This window comes from Parus major, chromosome 1, assembly GCF_001522545.3.
Source record: "Parus major isolate Abel chromosome 1, Parus_major1.1, whole genome shotgun sequence".
Lineage (NCBI taxonomy): Eukaryota > Metazoa > Chordata > Aves > Passeriformes > Paridae > Parus > Parus major.
Genome location: NC_031768.1, coordinates 86,026,900 through 86,046,287, shown reverse-complemented (window position 1 = coordinate 86,046,287; position 19,388 = coordinate 86,026,900). Strand labels below are relative to the sequence as shown.

At 42.1% G+C, this 19,388-nt stretch overlaps 1 protein-coding gene across 2 annotated transcripts in view; it reads right to left on the bottom strand.

Annotated features, from left to right (window-relative positions):
- TEAD4 (TEA domain transcription factor 4) overlaps nucleotides 1-19,388 on the bottom strand; it is a 50,887-nt gene that overhangs the window by 19,030 nt on the left and 12,469 nt on the right. For both annotated transcript variants that reach the window (XM_015642586.2, XM_015642577.3), the window contains 3 exons: nucleotides 17,743-17,997; nucleotides 1,313-1,377; nucleotides 597-659 (listed from right to left, as the gene is read on the bottom strand). In XM_015642586.2, the coding sequence (XP_015498072.1) occupies nucleotides 597-659; nucleotides 1,313-1,377; nucleotides 17,743-17,749 (135 nt within the window). In that variant the 5' untranslated portion in view covers nucleotides 17,750-17,997. The remainder of the gene's footprint in view (nucleotides 1-596; nucleotides 660-1,312; nucleotides 1,378-17,742; nucleotides 17,998-19,388) is intronic.

Below are 19,388 nucleotides of genomic sequence, written 5' to 3'. Positions count from 1 at the left end.
GAAAACACAGCTTTTCTCAAGCAAGTATTCAACCATTTTCCCTTTCGTGTTAGCCTCTTCAAATCAGGTCTGAATTAATCAAGGAGCAAAGTCTATTCAGTTGGCACCACTTTATCTGAGAAGATGCCAGCTGGCTTTATTGCTTCCTCTCAGTGGACAACTCCACATCACCACCTCTGTAGAAGTGGGGCTTGTGCTCTAATAACTGCAAAGGCACCTTTTCCCAAGGCCACCACAACACCAACGACTGCTTACTGGTCAGCATTTGTAACCATAAACCCTTCCTCCTCAGGTAAACACTCTCTGCACACTCCTAAGTGTCTTTCAGATTTGAATGACAAGAGCATGAAACCGGAGGTAGAAATAAGACACGTGAAATTAAAAAAGTTATTGTTTCTTTATTCTTTAAATAGAATTGCTCCAGACGTCACAGAGCTTCAACAATAATGAATGTTTGCACAACATTTCCTGGGAAGAACCTTTTCCTCTCCAGCTTACTAGTTTAGTGACTAATCTCAGGCTTTTTTAAGGCTATTCAGAGAGGGAATAGCTGACCTGGGGGGGCTTGTGGATATGCTAAGGGATATCCATCATACCTTGAGCTTGGCTTGGATCTCTCTAGCTTTCCGCCTTGCCAGGACCTGGATGTGACTAGATACCTGCATTGAAAGACAAAATTCCATGTTCATTCCAGAGGAATACTTGGTAGCCTCTTGTAGAAGTAAACATAGTTTAGGCAGCTATTTAGGGTTGGGGGTAGGAGGGATTGGAGGTAACAATGAGCTGCTTTTCTGAACATAACTCCAGTGCCATGAAATAGGGTTTCATGGAGTGACAGCAAAGATGGGCCATCTAAGACAGGTCTAGGCTGCTCAGTGCTTTGTCCAGCATAGCCTGGATATTCATTCCCAAATTACAAAGATTCCTTTTTCATCTCGTCCACCAGGTATTTTCAAAATCATCACTGCTGTCTTGTCTGCTTGGGCTGAACAAGGAATCTTCATGCAGAGAACCACTGGTGTTCCCTGAAACAACTCATTAGTAGGCCAAGTAAATAAAATCATACTATTTAACAGTAGAAAAACTTGTGGGTCACAATATGATTGGCAGACATGAACATTATAAACCTCCTGTAAAATGCCTGAGCTGGTTCTTCCTGCCATTCTTATTAACCAGCTCAGCACAACAACCTCCTTCCAGTAAAGTCAGAAACTACCAACAAATGAACAGCAAGAAATTTGCTCTTACTAGCCCTCATAATCTCTAGAGGCCCCAAAGAAGCTAATCCTTACAGGGAAAACTGTACACTTACCTGTTTCCTTGTGCGTGTTTTCCCTGTTCTCAGCTTAATATAGCGGGCAATCAACTCATTTCGGCCTGGAACAGAGAAATAATCAAATACCAGTTCAGAACGCAATGACCCCAGCGAAAAAGACAGATCAGCAGCAGGATGATTCTGTCACACTCTCTTCTTTTTTAGAAAGGAACTTAATAGTGCACATGGGAGAAGTCTGAGTTTTAGGAGCAGTCTCCTATAACATCCCTATAGGCAAACTGACAAAGTTTTGGCTAGGAAATGTGACAAGGGGCTTGATGAAAATTGGCTGAATGGATGGATGAACGATGTTGACAATGAACTGACAGTGAGGCACCAATTCACCCTTATGGCAAATCCCAATTGCCAACAGGTCAAGGGAAGTGATTGTTCAGCTCCGCTCAGTACAGCTGAGGCAGCATGTGGAGTACTGAGTCCAGTTCTGGCCTCCTCAGCATGAGAAAGGTGTGAACATACAGGAGCAAGTCCAGCAAGAAGTCAGCAAAAATTATTAAGAGACTGGAGCATCTGTCCTATGAAAAGAGGCTGAGAGAACTGGGTCTGTTCAGCTTGGAGAAGATTCAGGGGCAGTTTTAATCAATAATAATAAAATAAATACCTGATGGGAGGCAGTGAAGGGAAAAAGGGAGCCACTCTCCTCTCAATAGCACCCAGTGGTAGAACAAGAAACAACTGACACAAATTAACACACATGAAATTCAATCTAAAAACAATTGTGGGGGAAAAAAGAAAAAAGGAAAAACCCAACCTTTTTTACTCTAAGGGTGGTTAAACATTGGCACAGGCTGCCCAGCGAGGCCGTAGTCTCCATCTTTGGAGGACAGTCACAACCTATTGGACACTGCTTGAGCAGCAGGGACAAACTAGGCAAACTGAAGAGATCCCTTCCAACCAAAAGCAGCCTGTCATTCTGTGTAACTAAGTCCAAGAAAATAAACAATGGGCAAGTACATGGAAACAGCTACATAGAATTTATCAGTGTGATATGATACAGTGAATTACAAGTGCTTTCAGGCTCCTGCAGGCAGACTATCCAGCTTTATTACACTGGCTCCCATGGATCACATCTAAGCAGTCACAGATCTTACTGTCTTTTTGGAGGTGGAGGAATTAAGAGCAGAAACAGAAAGGCAGCAGTTACACATCTGAACTCTAGGCTGGTTCAAAGAAGAAAACATGACAGGAAAAGAGCAGGCTCTGCAAAATAATACATTTGTGGTGACCAGAGTAGTGTCAAGATAGTACTGCAATAAAAAGTTGGGAGTAGGAACTGCAAGGCTGTGAGACATCTTGATATGGCTGCCAAGTGTTTGCAGAATGAAGCAGGAATGAACTGGGAAACAAAGCCACAGCTCTTGTGAAGTTTATTTATAACAGAATTATAAAATCCCATTATTGTCTGTGGAAAATTTGTGGGCAAAGAACCTGTATATTAGGATATCACAGACATCAAAAGGCAAGCAGTGAAATCAGTATTAAACCATAAGTATTAACTATTCCAGCAGTTAAATATTCCATGAAAAAACTGTAACTTGTTTTTATTTTAAACTCTTCTTTCACTCAACCCTGAAATAAAGTGTATGCAAGGAAAGACTCTGCTGAAACTGACCGCTCAATCCTTTAGGGAAGGACTGGCAAAGCCCTTAATTCCATCTGTTTCTGAAACAGAACAATGCAAATGTCCATGAGTGCAGTTAGGCCGTGTTCATGAAACACAACCAATGCACACACAGGGATGGGAAAGCGTTTTACATGTACAGATCTTAATCCTTCCCTAATGGTGTCATGGTAGCAGCTCCCCTTATTCCCCTGGGAGAAGAAATAGGTCTGTAGCTGAGAAATCAGCTCCAGCTTCTGTAAACACAAATTAGGAGCTGTGTCTGTGCCAGAAACACAATGCCCTGCCATGTGAGCACTGACCTCTCCAGTTCCCACAGTTTCTGCTTTAGCACAGTGAAGTGCCCAGGAGAGTTTGGTGGGAGCAGATGCTGTTCTGCCACCTTCCACCTGGCTGCTCTTCCAACACAAGTAAACCATTTTCACAAAGCCGAGACCAATTACTAACGACACATATCCACACCACCTTCCTCTAGTGCCAACAATAACATTTACGGCTTCTCAAAGCTTCCATCTGTTTAGACATGGATCCAAGCTGAAAAGTAAGAAACAACTGAAGTGATTCTTCTCAGACAGATGCCAACATGTAAGAAATTTCAGAAGGACTGTTTGACACACATCCGAAATGGGAAATGTACTGAAGAAAACAAAGCACTCAAACCCTATTATCTATAAAGAAAGAAGAAAGAAAATTTTTGTTTCAACAAGAGGACCCTTTGAGAGGCAAGGGGAATGATTTAATGGAAAAGAGAGGAAAAACTAGCCTTGAGAAGAAGTGGATGTGGAGAATTTCAGGCTAACTTTTAAAGGGCTCATATCAGGCTATACTGAAAATTTGAACACATGGGAAGTCTCCAGATACTGGCTCAATTATGGGTCATCCTTGCAAAACTAATTTAAATGGATTCTCAACCAGATACAATAAATTTTATGGAGCAAATTCATATGTATAGAGTGTCAAATTAAGTAAAGGAGTTACAGAGGCTGAACAGTCTGACAGAACACTATTCTGTTTTAGCAGTAAGGGGCTGCAGGGGTAATTGGTACGAAAGGATGCCACAAACAGCTCTGTGCTAGGCACAGCCAATTCCAGCCACCACCAAACTGGATGAAAATAACAATCAACCTATCAAATTCTCAACCAGCCAGAGGAGCACAAGCTACCTTTGCTCAAACGTATTTTGGAAAGGGCAAGAGCCAGTAGGGACAGGAGACACATGAGGAGATACAAAAGGAACTACAAAAGGAGACATGAGAATGCACAGGAGAAATACAAGATATGTAAAAGGATGAATATTGAGAAAAAGAGACGTGGTAGGGGACATTCCTGGGGATGTGGCTGGAAAAGTAATCTTGGAAAAAGTTGCTCCATGACAGAACACTTCGAGGCAACTGCAGCACCCACGCCAGAGCAGAGACAACCCTGAAAGGACTGCAAGCCCATTGAAAACCCATGCAGAGATGAGAAACAGCTAGGAACAAGGAGCAGCAGAGGGGAAACAGAACAAAACAAAAAAACAAAGCAGGAACTGGCAGAAAGAGACCTTTACACAGTGATGCCAATCTCCTGCGTCACCCAGCACCTCATCAAAGGAATTAAGAGGGACTGAGTGTTAGAGAGAACAAAAGAAGGGAAACAGAGTAGGAAGCAGGGAGGAGAGACAATAAACTGTAGTCATGCCTGGGAAACTGGGAGGTATTTCCATAAGTGTGCATTTAACTGTTTGTCTTTGACAACAGCAGCAGCAAAAATTTGCAAAGTTCTCTCAGGCCATGTACTTCTCCGAAAAAGACTAGTGGGAGGGGAAATTGTTCTACAAATTTCAGCTATTAGATGCCAGTATAGAAATTCTCTAGAAAGAAACTCTACACAGAGAGCATTTAATTGTGGCATGGATCATCAAAATTTCCGGTTTTAGAATTCACTTCCCACTTGTTAATATCTCTCATACAGTCTTCCTGTTCCAGAACTGTGTCCCCACAGTCAGGTTAAAACAGAAAAGTGGCAGGTTATATTAAGGTAATACAGATACTGGTAGCAAAAAAAGAAAACAAAAAGGTAAGCCCAAACAAACAAACAAACACCACACACACAAAAAAAAATACCAACAAAACAAACAGATCACTCTACAAAGACATTCATCACAGGGATTACTAAATATAGAACTATGTAAATTGCCAAGGCCAGTAAACTGCAGCAAGGCAGTATTAAATTACCATTAATCAAAACTGCAAGAGAATCAAGTCCTAATAGTCTTTTGTGTTTCTTATCAGTAGTTAGATGTAAGCAGGTATTATGTGGCTGGAAGTCTGTAGGCTCACAGGCCCTGGAAGGCACTTTCTTTGTTTCACAACTCTTGGCTGCGGGGTCAGCAAAGACCAGCACTCCTCACTTGGCTGGAACAGGCAGACCTGTCATAAACCATCAGATGGTTCATTTTTTAGAGCCATGTAAAGTGTCCCTCAGTAATCTGATCATATGTTGTGTTCTTAGAATAACTCCCGCTGAGGTCTGCCTCGGTCATCAGAACCTGCCAACAGTTGTGACTCCTCTGTTGAAACCACGCATTGGGTTTCACGAAGCTCCAGCCAACATTCCAACTGTGGCACAGCACCTTTTCTCCTCCCCCGAGCCTTCCCCTTGCAAGCATGGCACGAAAGAAAAGCAGTCAAGAAATACTCTCTCATGTTCTTTACCTCTCATTCTTAACAGATCAATTTCCAAGGGCAGCAACTTGGCTCCCATTCCATCTTACAGCAAATTTCAAAATTTTGCATTCAATTGTTATGCAGGAAGGAATTGCTAATAGAAGTGAATGAGGAGGCTTTTGGATTCTCCATTCTACACCTTTGAATGTAACTGCAGAGAAGTGTCTTCCTGTAAGGAAGAGGGGTAATCGAAGGGAATGCCCATCACCACAGAAAGAATTTTCCAGTCTTACCTCAAAGCTCCATGCTGACTTTCTGTTAGTAAAGGTATATTAATTTTTCTGCCTTTCGTAAGCAGTATCTCTTTAAGACTTATACTTCCTCACACACCTGTTGCCAAAGAAAGTGAGATCAAAGAATTCAGTGATTTCTGTAAAATCCTTACAGTGAGAAATGACATGGAAGTGTTTGTTTCTTGGCAGATTCTCTATCTTTCTGTACCCACAGCAAACATTTACAACTACCTGTAAGTAGTTCTGTAAGAGAAACAACTATCCAGCAGTATCCAGTGAAAGGTTTATCAAAGTGAGGTCAAGAAAACCATCTCAACTCTCATTCCAATCTCTTTGTGTCACTCAATGATATCTCCTGGGACATGACTATCTCCTTAAACTTATTTAAATAACTGCTGGTTACAATCAGCATTAACATAATGAACTGTGTGCATCAGACAAATAAATCTAGACAAAAGAGAGAAGGTAAGGACACCTCATCTGTCCACCAAATGCCAGTATTTCTCTCTGCATACAAAGCAAAACTAACTGCCAACCAAGTCTTACCAGAAAGACACTTTTTAGCAGTGTGTGGTGGCATGTCCATATGGCACTAACTGCCACTGGGGTCTGCCCCATCCATAGCTCCCTGCACAGCCTTATTTCCCATCTCTCATTCCACTGCTTCCTCCTCCCAACTTTGCTAAATGTCTTCCTGGACATCAGCTGTTCCAGAAATAGGGCTACATGTGTCAGAAACCACATTTTTGTCTTTTTGATGGTTATCAAGATGCACAGACATACAACTTTTACTAACATAATCTAGTTTTAATCCTACCTTTATTAAGACTTTCTTTTCATCTTTTCAAACACGTTTTCATGAAAAACAAACCGTGTTTTCTCACCAAAGCCTTTATGAGGAGATTTTATTTGGTTTCTCTGCTCAGGAGGCAATAATGGAACTTAATGCACCACTCTGACCATCATACTGTGATCATTTCCCATGACCATGGAAAACCATATTGCATTTTATGGCACTGACCCATCCTATGAAGACATCTTTGACCCTACCAGAGCAGAACTTCAGTGCTCAATAGTCAGGTCTGAGTTTCCATAGCAGAGTTACACATACCAATGAATTTTATATTCAGCTGGGAGAAGAAAATTTCCTCACTCTGATCATTTATTCCCTGCTTGAATTTTCTCAGGATTAACCTTCAACACGAAGATTCCCCGAGCTCATGCAGTCCCTACAGTAAGGGGATTTTAAGATAAAGAATTAAAGAAGAATAAGCCAGTATTTCTGAAAAATATCAGTCAAACAGAAACAGTCGAAGCCTGAAAACACAACATTGAAGGGATTAACACCATCAGTCAACTCTTCCCCAGAATACCTGTTTTCATCATTTGACTGTGGAAATTCTGAGCTACTCCCTCTTCTAAAATGACAAATTCAAAGCTTTATTTGCTGGGCAGAATGCACCTGTCAAGCCCCCTCACATGGCAGTAAGGTAATTCATCTGTCTGAGGTCATAAAACTCAGTTGTCTCATTTACTAATTGGTCTAAACACTGAAACCCTCTCTTGTGTAAAAGGTCTTTTATTGGAAAGGTGTTTACTCCTCTCCCTTTGCCACTGCACATCCTAAATTCACAGCCAGATAAACAGACAGTGCTACCACCATTTAGAAACTGCTGTTTCTTGATGGTCAGTTTAAGATGCTTCACACAAAGTATATGGCTGGGGGTAATAATTACAGACCCTGCAGTTTTGGGGATGCCTCATACTGGTTCCGTACAAGTACTGGAGATAAATTAAAAGGCAGTCACCATGGGTGTAGTTAGAACAATCTGAAGAGGTTTCCCTCTCCTTAGCTGATTATTTCTCCTTCTGCAACATTCCAGCAACTCCTGTGTGCAGCTGTGCCAACTAAACTAATGGGAAAAGGGGAGGGGGGACAGGGGAGGAAAGACTGACATGCACCACTCTAATTACCAATAATTAAAAAAAAAAACTCTCCATCCCCATTTGGATTTTGCTGTTGGTTTTGTTTTTCCACCCATCAGCCTATTTTTAATTGGATTGGTGAATTAGTTCATTTTGTGGTCACATTAACCACAGCAGTGGCACAGCAGAGAACAGAGGAAGAATCGGTGCAGAACTTCTTAAACCAGTTTTGCCACCAGAGAAAATGCAGCCTGGAACTGTACTCCACCTAACCCTCACACACAAACAGGCTGGTAAGAAAATGGGCAAGGCACTTCCTTCGCTTGCATCATTTGTCTAAAGGCTAAACAGCGTTAAACTGCCTTCTAATTACTGCCCCATGGGCATGTGGAGTTTATTCCTTGTACAGATGAGCATTTCCAATGTATGCAGGCAGAAGTCCCTCCCCATCAGCCTAATGGGAAGCTCCAGGCTATGTAGCTCTTCACCACACCTCAGTCTTTAATAGTGCTTTTCAGTGCATAAATTGAATGTCCTCATCAGCTGTGTTTTCCCACATTATCGCCTCAGGCCCCAGAAATGCAACTTAATCCATCCAATAAGTACTCTTCCATATACACCTTAAGGGCTGCAAAAGGAGCAGAGCTGGGACTTGTTCTGGTACTTCCCAGGGTTAAGACTGATAAGAATCCTACAGAAAACGTTTAGATTCAGTTTGGCTGGGAAATCCCACAATCACACCAAAGCAGCTGCATATAGTAAAATGAGTCCTTCATATGCTAGGGAGTGTATCAGATAACACCTGAAAGAGCCAATAACAATCCTACATGGAAAGGTTTGTCAAACTAAGAGCTTTCAGTCTCTCTTGGGACACCTGAGAACACTTTGCTCACCAAGGCCCGGCTTCAGAGAAACTTGGCTATTGAAGGTAGCACTCAGCATTTTCCAGTTACCATCAGTCCAAGTTCTACATTACAGACCTGGACATCTGCTAAATTCTTCCTTAGACTAATAAATGTCTTCTCATTTTGGTATCTTCTAATAACTGTGGGTCATCTGAAAGCAATTCTCAGTCATGATGATGTCTTAAGGGACAGCAAAAGCTGCCCAGCTTTTCTACCAATTTTGTGGTCAGCTGCTCCTGCCAGCACCAACAGTACAGAGCTTCTGGCAGATTTCTGCCCCAAGTGCTAATCTTGTACATGTACCTAGATGACAGGCAGACCAAGCACTCAAAGCTTCAGCTACAACAGAAATTAGGGCTAAAAGGGGTCTGTGAGATCTGTGCAGCCACTTTGCTGCATGACCAGCACAGACCATGCAGTTCTCAGGGCAGCTGGTCTGGTCTGGCTCAGTCCCGTGAGGAGTCATGACTGCTTCACTTAGCACCTAAGACAACACCAAGGCCCAGTCCCAGCCAAACTACTGAGAATTACACAGCAGCCTCAAGGAGAGCAAGAGAACCCAGAGAATGTTCTTGAATTATATGAATGAATGAATACTGATTTTTTAAGTGGAATGGCTGCCACTACTCAGTATCATTCAGTTCATGGCATCATGATTTACAGTGCAGTCATTGTTTGTGATCACTTTAAGAAATTAAGTTATAGATTCAGCTTAAACAAATGCCTGAACACTCCTGAAAAATATGATTGCCTTCCCTCTCTCTCACCACACTGTTCCATGGGTCAGTTCAACTCTAATCTAGCAGAAATCTGTCCAGCTCATTTTGCCAACATAGTTTGCTATCAGTTTAGCAACCTAACATGTATCCTATCCACAAGGAGTCTGCTAGAAACTGAAGTTTGCCTAAAGAACAGGAGCACAAAACTGGAAGCAGAGCAGGGGAGCAAGCAAACTGGAGTGGCAACTCCCTCTTCTGCTGTGAACTGTAAAGTCATCTCACCATTTTTGAAGGAAATATATTCTTGGTCTCCACACAACAGTTCCACACCATCCCAATATTATCAAGAATAGTTGTTAAAGATGTCATACTCTGTAACAGCTGAAAAGAGAATGTGAACAGAAAAACGTAGCAGAAATACAGATTAAATAATTGCATAGCCACCCAGGACTAGTCTGGGTGATAGCTGAATTCTGCCAAGATCATGAAAATTCCTTACAGTAGCTTGTTATATTCCCTGTTCCTTCCCATCCTGCTCTCTTTCTTTTAATACCAGCACAATTCTGTTCCAGATTCTTTAAGTACTTGCTCCCTGACTGAGGTTAGTGTAAGTCTGAAAATCATGAGCAACCATGATTCAGGCAGGAGAACGGGAACATGAGGATGACAAAAGAATTCAAGCTGCAGAGACACATGCATCCAGAAGGAAATTTGCACGTATCTAGGTGCTTCAGCTACCTTCTATATGAAAGTCCATATATCTAGACCTGTCAAATCACTTTCCCACAACTTTAGCCATGAAGGATCAGACTAAAAATGAACATCTCAAGTACAAGCTGGCTTTGCCTCTGGGCCCAGGAGCAGATGAGATGGTTTTTGAAGGTCTTTCCCTTCTGCACCAATTTGTGATTCTATCTATCTATCTATTCTATCTATCAAAGACGATGATGCTGTGTTTATATGCAGGAATGCTCATAATCCCCGTTCAGGATTGAAAGCAACACTGAACTGAATGCCACACGTGCTCCTGTGTTTCCCTGCAACGCTGCCATGCCTAGAAACAGGCCTGTGTCTGCAGCACTTGCAGTCAACAGCTTGGGCATTGCTATTGGGTTACCTCACCAAGCATTGGTTACACTCCTTGCACTCCAGCCCACAGACTCCAACCAAAGCTCCTGGAAAGGTATTTGCAATTACTGTACAAATCAAACCCAAGAGGAAAGAAGAGTGATTCTAAAGGCATTTTAACATGAATAAACGACATTTAGTGTAGTTTCCCGTCCGAGAAGCCCAAGCAAGACTCTGGCTGTTTATGTGCATGGAGTGAGACTGAGAATGTGAGGAGTACCCAGAAGATGGGTCACAAGTTCAAGGTGACAGCAATGAGCAACAGCTGCTGGCTATGCACCCTTCAGCAGCAGGTGTACCCAGGCCCCAGAGGTTTCAGTCAGCTCTGCCAGTGACCAACAGATTTACAAGACCATCTGTCTGGGCACAAGCTGCACACAGCCTTCCCAGTTTTGCTGCCCAGATCTTCACCACACACAGACAATACAGGGTTTGTTATGGATTAGCTAATGAGCAACTGTTTGAACCAATAGACAGCCCTAGTTCTCCTGTGCTCATTATCTGGATCCTACATGAATGAGAATACTGCTTGTTCTTTTAGCTGTAATACTAACTTTTTCTGAACAAGCAGCTTCCCTTCACTTCCGGCACTAGAAAATGAAAAGGTTATGTTGTCTCATGCTGGTTTTGCTTAAGGAATAAGGAATGCCTTTGAAAGAGACTTTAAAAGAAAGTTTACTCGTGATTGGCTTTTCTTACTTGTACTGAAGAAGTAAGGGAGTTCCTTTTTTCCTAGGCCAGGTCTCCACAGCTCCCCGTATTCATATGCAGGTCCTTTCTTGAGAAATGCTGTCACCCTTCTCTACTCAATGTTTGGCTAATTGACAGAAGACAAACTCTGAGAAAGCACTCCTGGAATTTACCTAGAAGTCTGCTCTTTTTGTTTCAGACCTTAGGAAGGGCTACTTGTCAATCAGTTAAATAAACATGCTCAAGTCACAAAACCACAGGTAGTATGAATCACAATACCAACAATTTACAAAAAAATGCAGACATTTACAGTGTAAAGCTATCTAATGCCCACTGTTCTCTTGTTTCCTGTGTAAAACCATAGCACTTCCCATGTGGAATCGTCCTCTCACTCATGCAAAATACAGACACACATGGGCACATGCACACACACCATTCTTTGGAACTAGTTTTACAAATACAATCCTTATAGTTTTGTCTGATACAATTTTAAAAGTCCCCAACAACAGCAATTCCATTATGGCTCTTCACAGGAGAGAGATTCCTCAGCACTGAGCACCATGCTGTCCTGAAGACTTTGCTGATATCCATCCTATATTCTCTCATTCTCCCCCATTAATCCTAGTCATGCTCACATGTTCCATATAAAATCCCTCTCCCTCCTAAATGTTAACACCCTTCAAATATTTTTAGACTGTTATTATATGTCCCCCCCACCCTCCACCTTTCAGTCATCACTTAGCCAAGCTATGTATATTTAGCTACTTTAATCTTTCCTCCTAAATCAGTCCCTTCAACTCCCAGAGCTCAATGTTAAGTCTGGTATGCTTGCTCTTCTCAGAACTCACTCCATGTTTTTGAGATCTTTCTGGTAATGTGCTTGCAGAAACCTGTCCAGAAGATAGCTTTACATAAACTTATTTAAAAGAGAGGAGAAACCCAAGTCACTGGGCACTATTAATTTTTATTTTCCATATCTGGTTCTTGTTCCCAGATTTTGAATTCAATCTGAATTTTTAAGTATTAATGAACATTTGGTATTTGTAAAAAACAAAAAAAGCAACTGATAGTATTGAACCCAATTGTGAAAGAAGGAAGTGGTTTTTAAAATGTAAAAGAGCACTAAAGCTTTTTAAAATTAAACTTTTCAGAAAACCACTGGAAATGTATAAAGTTATCCAGAAGAAGAGCAGAAGCAAAACAATAACACACAACAAGGGAAAAGGCTCTAAACAGAAATATAAACAGTCTCTCATCTAAAAGGCAGGTGAGTGGATACACCTGCAAAACATAAAGCTGGCCTACTAAATTACAAATCAATTAAACTGGGTGTGTTACCTACAATGCAAAAAAACCCCAAACAACAACTTCCCCCCCAAAACAAACAAACAAACAAACAAAAAACCCCACTTAAACCGAGTGCCTTGTTTACAGTACACCACTACAAATCAACTCTATCTTGGAGAATTACTAAAAATTTGAAATTAAAAAATGAAAATTCAGAGGAAGAGCCATAAGGGTAATGCAAGATTGCCAATTAAGGAAGTCACTTAAACATGATGAAAACTCTGTGGCTGCAGACATATACAATGGCAAAAACATAGTGCTACACAGCTCGCTTGGTTTTAAGCCTGACAGATAAATATGGAACTACAAAACTGCTAAAAATCAAAAGGGAGAGGAAAAATATTTATTGAACCAATAGAATGAAGCCACCAGAAAAGGAGTCACAATCATTTCGATTTCATGTAGTACACAAGAAGATTGCTACTATATTTCTGTTCAGTACTAAGCATATTAAGGAAAGATGCCACAACCAGTACTGTTAACTGCAAGAAGATTCCTGGTGGGTTGTTATTTCAAAAGTGGCAAATTTCTCAATATGCATGAAATACTTGGAATTCATGCAAAAATATTTATTTTAATGCTTGCATAGAGAAAACACCAGTTAAATTGACATACAGCTTAACGCAAAGAACCATAAACTTGGCTTAGAAAGGAGATGGAAGGAAAAACATGACAAACTCCAGCAGAAGTTTAACCCACTGGTAATGTCTCCAGAAGTCTGGCTTTGCCTAGTCACAACAAAGAACCACACAAAAACAAAGTTGAAAGATGACTGAGTGAAACAAAACCTCGTTATTAAGCAACTCCAGAACCATTACACCTACCACCAGAGGGGAGGGCAAAGTCTGCATCCTGACCTATTGTCCACAAATCCAAGTTTTGTCTGTCTTCTACCGTTTAAAATACAAGATTCCTTTTTTTTCCCAAAATCACGGGGTAAAGGGCTCTTCTAGAGTTCACCAGGTCATAATAATGGAAGGGACAGGAACTTCAGAAGTATCTCTCGGAGGGATATCACAGCTGAAATACAAATTTTGCAATTACCTGGAACATTCACTTCAGTGTCAACTGAGAACGTTCTCAGCATGTTTCAATAGCTTTGGTTGAAACATCATCAGGTAAGATGCTAAATTACAATACAGAGGAAAGCATTTGAAGACTGTCACCTTGAAGGTTTCCATATTTAAAATAACAACCATGCTCCTCGCTCCCCTCAAGAAGAAGTGTTTATGAACTGGGACAGGCAGTATATGTTTTTTGCTCCTTTGGATTTATGTGTTTGCTTTTTTATTTGCTATTTTTAGTAACTCTCTGAGGTTGGAGAAAACATGAAATGATAACTTAGCCCTTTGAGATAAAGGCATTATCCTGCAAATTTACCTAGTCATTTCGGAATAGGGGTGAGAGAGACCACCTGTGACCTGGTAGCTTTTTCCATCAGACTGACCTTTCATCCCATTTTAAGTCATGTTGTAAAAGCAAGACTTTGTGGTCCACTGCCTGCTCCAAGTTTTAACTAGTAACATGGTTGACTGTCCTTCTTCTATCATTCAGCCTCTAAGCTTTGGACATCTTTAAGTATTTCCTATCAGCAATTCACAAACAGATGGCACCAGCCTGTGAGATGGATGACTGCCCCCAGCTGTCCGCCCCTCCCTGCTCAGGGCAGAAATGGCTGAGCTGTTTGAAAAGCAGCTGCTGAACTACTGACTCCCTCAGAACAGCCATCTACCAGACTGCCACCAATTGTAGCCCTTCTTGCAAAAAGGTGCTCCAAGACAGGTGTTCCTGCAGCGGAAGGGAACACTGGACAGCTAAGATAATAATCTGTTTCTTCCAAGAGCTTATTGTCTCTCTTGTAACGTCAAAGAAAAGTATAATTTTGCAAGTTATTTCTTTGTTCTCAGTAACGTTGGGAGACCTGGTCTATTTAGCATCTCCATGCAAATCTCACAAAGGTACTAAGCTTTTTCCCTTTCCTTTCTCTACATCAATACTGAAGATGCCATGAGATACCCAACACCTAATTCTGTGAAAGTTTGTTTAGTACAAATGCTACAGATATGATTGCTTCCACAGAAAAAAAAAATCGTTGGAAAACATATATAACAGATTTGTAATACTGTACCCCCACTGTGTTCTAACGGGCAACTCAAAATTATTCTGCAAGACCTTAGTGGTACCAGAAGGCACCAGAGGAGAAAGTGCCCCAGACTCAATGCTTCTAATGTCAACACAATGATTAGGAGAGAGGACAGCATTCCATATCACACGAGACAGCTGCTTGTGGCTTAAGCAGGTGGTCAGCAAAGCCTGCTGGAAAGGCCGGTGAGGGCTTGCACCCAGAGCAGGCTGTGGCATGAGCTTACTCAGTCAGGATGCTGCCTCCATGCAGAAATGGAACACGTCTAGTATGGAAAGATAATGAAAGGAAAGGCAGCAAAGGAATCGAGACACAGATTATCAGTGTACAGAGAAGAGCTTGGCTGACTTTGGTGTGAAGATGGAATTGTGTTCACTCAGCAATCTGCAGAGGGTTGTCTCAAGAGCTGTAAAGCCAACTTTGAAGAGACATGGAAACATGAGCATGAGGCCTGTGTAGAGGCTGAAACATGCCTTTCTGTACCATTTTAAATGCATTAAAGCAAAACAGTAAAAATTCTTCATATTGCCTCTGTACACTTCAGCTAAAAGCTGACAACTTTTGAACTGACAACAGGTTGCCTCACAAACGATGAGAAGCATATAATTGCATATAGATTCTAAGACCTGGAACATCTTGCCCCTAACCATAGTACCATGTGGAGCCACTCATCAGTGAGAAACAGCAAAATGGTCCCAGTTTTGTCAGGGGAAAAGGGCATATACAGCTCTCTGTAACACCCCACCCCTTGGTTCAGAGAGCTCTGTGCAAGTCGGTCACAGGGTGGATAAATAACCACCCCTTCAGAAGCAGGGCCAGCTCCACATTGAGCCTGCCCTGTTCCACAAGCTGGCTTGTGAGTACTGAAGATGAACTCAGGGACTATATTTATTCTCCCTGCCCGGTCGTATCTTTCTATAGATCCCAGACAGGGTCCTGCTTCCTTGGCCTGGATCCTGGAGACAAGTAGGCAAAGGAGAGCATAAATCAGTGCCTGGGTTCTGTCAGGAGCACACTGAACCAACCATCCACACTAGGAACAGGTGCACTGGAGGCAAGCAGGGACACTGTCCCATTTGGAGTAGTGGGGGAGGGCTTGCAGAAAAGCTCATGTCTTCTCCCTGAGCCTACCCTAAACTTTTCACCCTGCAAGAGGGTTATTTACCTTCTGCAGTTCACCAGTCCAGTCAGCTAGGTGTGTTCCACTTAACAGCACTTAACTAAGCCAGGCCCAGCTAAGTCTCATTGATTTCCGTAGCCTTTGTACTTCACTTTTGCTCTCATTTCTTTTCTTGTCTTTCACTCTCTGTTCTGACATATTCACTCCAAAGCTGAAATACTTCAGGGATGGTGCAAAATGTTCAGTAAATTAATACAGTCTTAAAACACAACTGTAATTTTTCACTAGTAATTTTAAAAGTCACCCATCATGAAAAGCAGTGCAGACATAGAGCAACAATGAGCATGTCACTAGTTTATGCTTAATAATCATGGGGTGGATTCTCAAGTAATAATTTAGTCTGAGTATCATTTTAAGCAAGCATCGGTCCCTAAAGAAGCAGTCTTACTTCAACCTCAGTCCTGCCTGCTCATTCCCAATCTCACCATCCTTTATCTAAATACCAGCACGAGCAGCTGGGCAGTATCCAAATTAAAATTCACTTCTTTTCCCCTTTCTGACCCTGTTAGTTTTAAGCTGGATCAGTTCCCTGGTTGGTTCCATAGTACAACCACAAAAACATCTGTGCCAGCACAGAGCAGGAATTGATGTCTACCTAAGAATACTGGCCCTAGATTAGCCTCAGGGTGATCGGCCTTACCCAACCTATATTGCTCTTCCCAGGTACAATGATGTGCGTACCCAGTAAAACCATCCATTGTAGATAAGGCCATGTAAACAAGACCCCACCCACGCTCCCACAGTCAGAGCAATCCATTCCCTTGCCCAGGGAACAATGGCCTGATGGGTGGACAAAAAAACCTGCAGGATGACTTGTGAAGTGCTCCGTAGGAAGCTCCAGGGCATGCACTGAGCATCCCATGATGGGGCCTGTGAAGACTTGCAGATTCCAATGTATGGGAGACAAAAAAAATCAAGCACTGACTGGGTAGAAAGAGGGCTGTTTTCCATAAGATCCTTGCTAGTGTTTTGAGAAATGGTCCACCTTGGGACTTAAACCCAAATACTGGATATTCAGCCTTTGCTTTGCATTTTAGTCCCAGAAGTACCAGGTGGCTTCTTGCAATACTCAGCTAGAGAATCCAGGCCAGAACAGCCTTCTGGTAACAAAAACATAAGAAATTTTAACTGTGGAAGAGGCCAAAAAACCAAATTCAAAAGCATGTCTGCCATATATAAAGCTGACTCCTGTTGCAACTGCAAGCCGAAGCCTCTCTGTATTCAGGGCTGGGTATCTAGTTAGCTAGAGGAGAAGAACCCACAAGTGAAATATACTTGTGCCAGGGCTATGAGAAGGCCAACTACAATGAAAAGGAGTACCCATAACTTTCTACCCTTAAGATCTGAAAAGTGTAGCTAGTTAACGAAGTGTAGGTGTTTGCACAGCAGCAGAGCCATTCAGGGGTTCAGGGCTGAACTTCTGTCCTGTAGCACCAGACATGCAGATCATTACCTGCTCTTACCTCCCACAAGAGCAGTGAAGACAGCAGCGAGAGATACCATAAAAGACAGGCTTTGTCACACCATGAAGCCATTAGATTATATATGTTTATATACAAAGATTAGTTCAGTAGCATGCTCAGCCCTAAGATAAACCTTATGGATAGCCCCCTGAAAAAGATACGTGCCACTCTTTCTGCTTTGTGAATGTCAAAATCTTCACAACCGTTTTCCTAAATTCCTAAAACTTGAGGCAACCAACAGCACCAGCCTGGGAACACCTGAGAGAAGGGAATTCACTCAGAGCATCATTTGGGGCACAGGGCAGGCTGCCTGGAGCATTGTGCTGTGGCCTCTCTCTCTCCTTACCATACATCTTGCCTTCGTCTGACAAGATAATCTTGCGCCGGCCGCATGGCGGGTAGATGGCTAGCGCTTCCTGGAAGCTCTGCTCGATGTCCGGACTCCACACGCCCTCGGCGTCATTGTCGATGGGTTTGTCCAAGGCCTCGCTGCCCCCCGAGTCGTTGCTCCCCTCAGGGGAGGTGGGAGAACTCCACTCGTTGGAGGTAATGGTGCCAGCTAGAAACTCCAAGGTGCCACGCGGAGGAGCAGACTCAGAACCTGCAATGGCAAGCACATCCCACTGGGCAGTTAGAAACCCTCCTTGCTAGGAAAAAGGAGATACTAAAGCAAAAAAAAAAAAAAAAAAAAAAAAAAAAAAAAAAAAAAAAAAAATTAAAAAAATCTCAGGAGGGGTTTTACTTCAAGTTAAACAATAACTCAACCACATGTTGGGTTTTTTTTAGGTTGAAATGAAAACATTTTCTACAAATCCTTCTGATAAGCAGCCTGCTCCAATCTCTCTTTGGCTCTTCCAAAGTCACTTCTGTCTCTCTGTCACTTCCCAGCTCTCCTCAGAGGAGAGCCTTCTCGTGTCTTTATCTGCCTTATTTCTTTCTCCCTGCACTGTCATTATCTGTGTAACTGTTATTTAACTTTCTGAAGCACATATAGAGGGATTCAGTCTGTGTGAAAGATTATACAAAACAAAGCAGTGATGAATTATACACTCATCACTGAGCACTGGGGTTGAAATTTTCTTAGATCCTGTTTCACTGGATCAGAGTTAGTAGTTGGTGTCACTTCTAACACTGGCATTTCTTCTCAAGGATCAGCTGTGCTTTTAAAAAAGCCAGTCCTGGAGCCAGACAGTTTAATGCAGTCTTCCAAATCCCAGCACCATATCCTGGCAGGAGCAGAAGGCACCACCAGAAGTGCAGGGATAACAGCACCAGGTTGCAGGTCAAGAACCAAGGTGCTCAGCCTGTTGTTACTGCTCATCTTCAGAATGACTTTGGGCAAATCCCTTCAGTTTCCTCTGCCCCTTCATCACTTTTACTAGTCCCAGGCTACTAGATTTGCCACTGGGCAGGAGCAGAAATTGGTTTCTCACTGAACCTTAGCAGATAGCTGTTAGCTCTTGAAAACTACAATAAATTATAGTCTACTTACAAATGCCTACAGAAGAGGCTGAAACCTTTGAGTGGAGCTGCTGAAACACTCACTGAGAAATTGACTTCAGACCACACAGACACTTCCAGTCAACCAGGCTGGAGATAAATGTCTTCTAAAGACACAGATCATTCTTCTGCCTTAATCCCAAAGCCGTTTGTTTATCATTTTAATAGCTTTGTTATCTGGGCTACAGAGAATGTTCACAAGCCAGCATTTGAGAATCCAGACAGAGTTCAAAACTTCCCTCTCAATCACCACATTGAGCTGGGTAGCAAGAAAATCAGAATAAGGACTTTTTTCCAAGAGCAACAGAATCATCAAACCTGCACTGAACATGAGTAAGGAGAGAAGTCTGACATGACAACTCTAGCACAGAAATATTACAGTGAAAATGTAAAGGGGCAGAGTGGAGAAATTTGGGTGTGGTATTTGTCAAAAACTAGTTATAAAAAAAAAAAAATACATGCAGTTATGCCATGCCCTAGTTGATGTAGGGG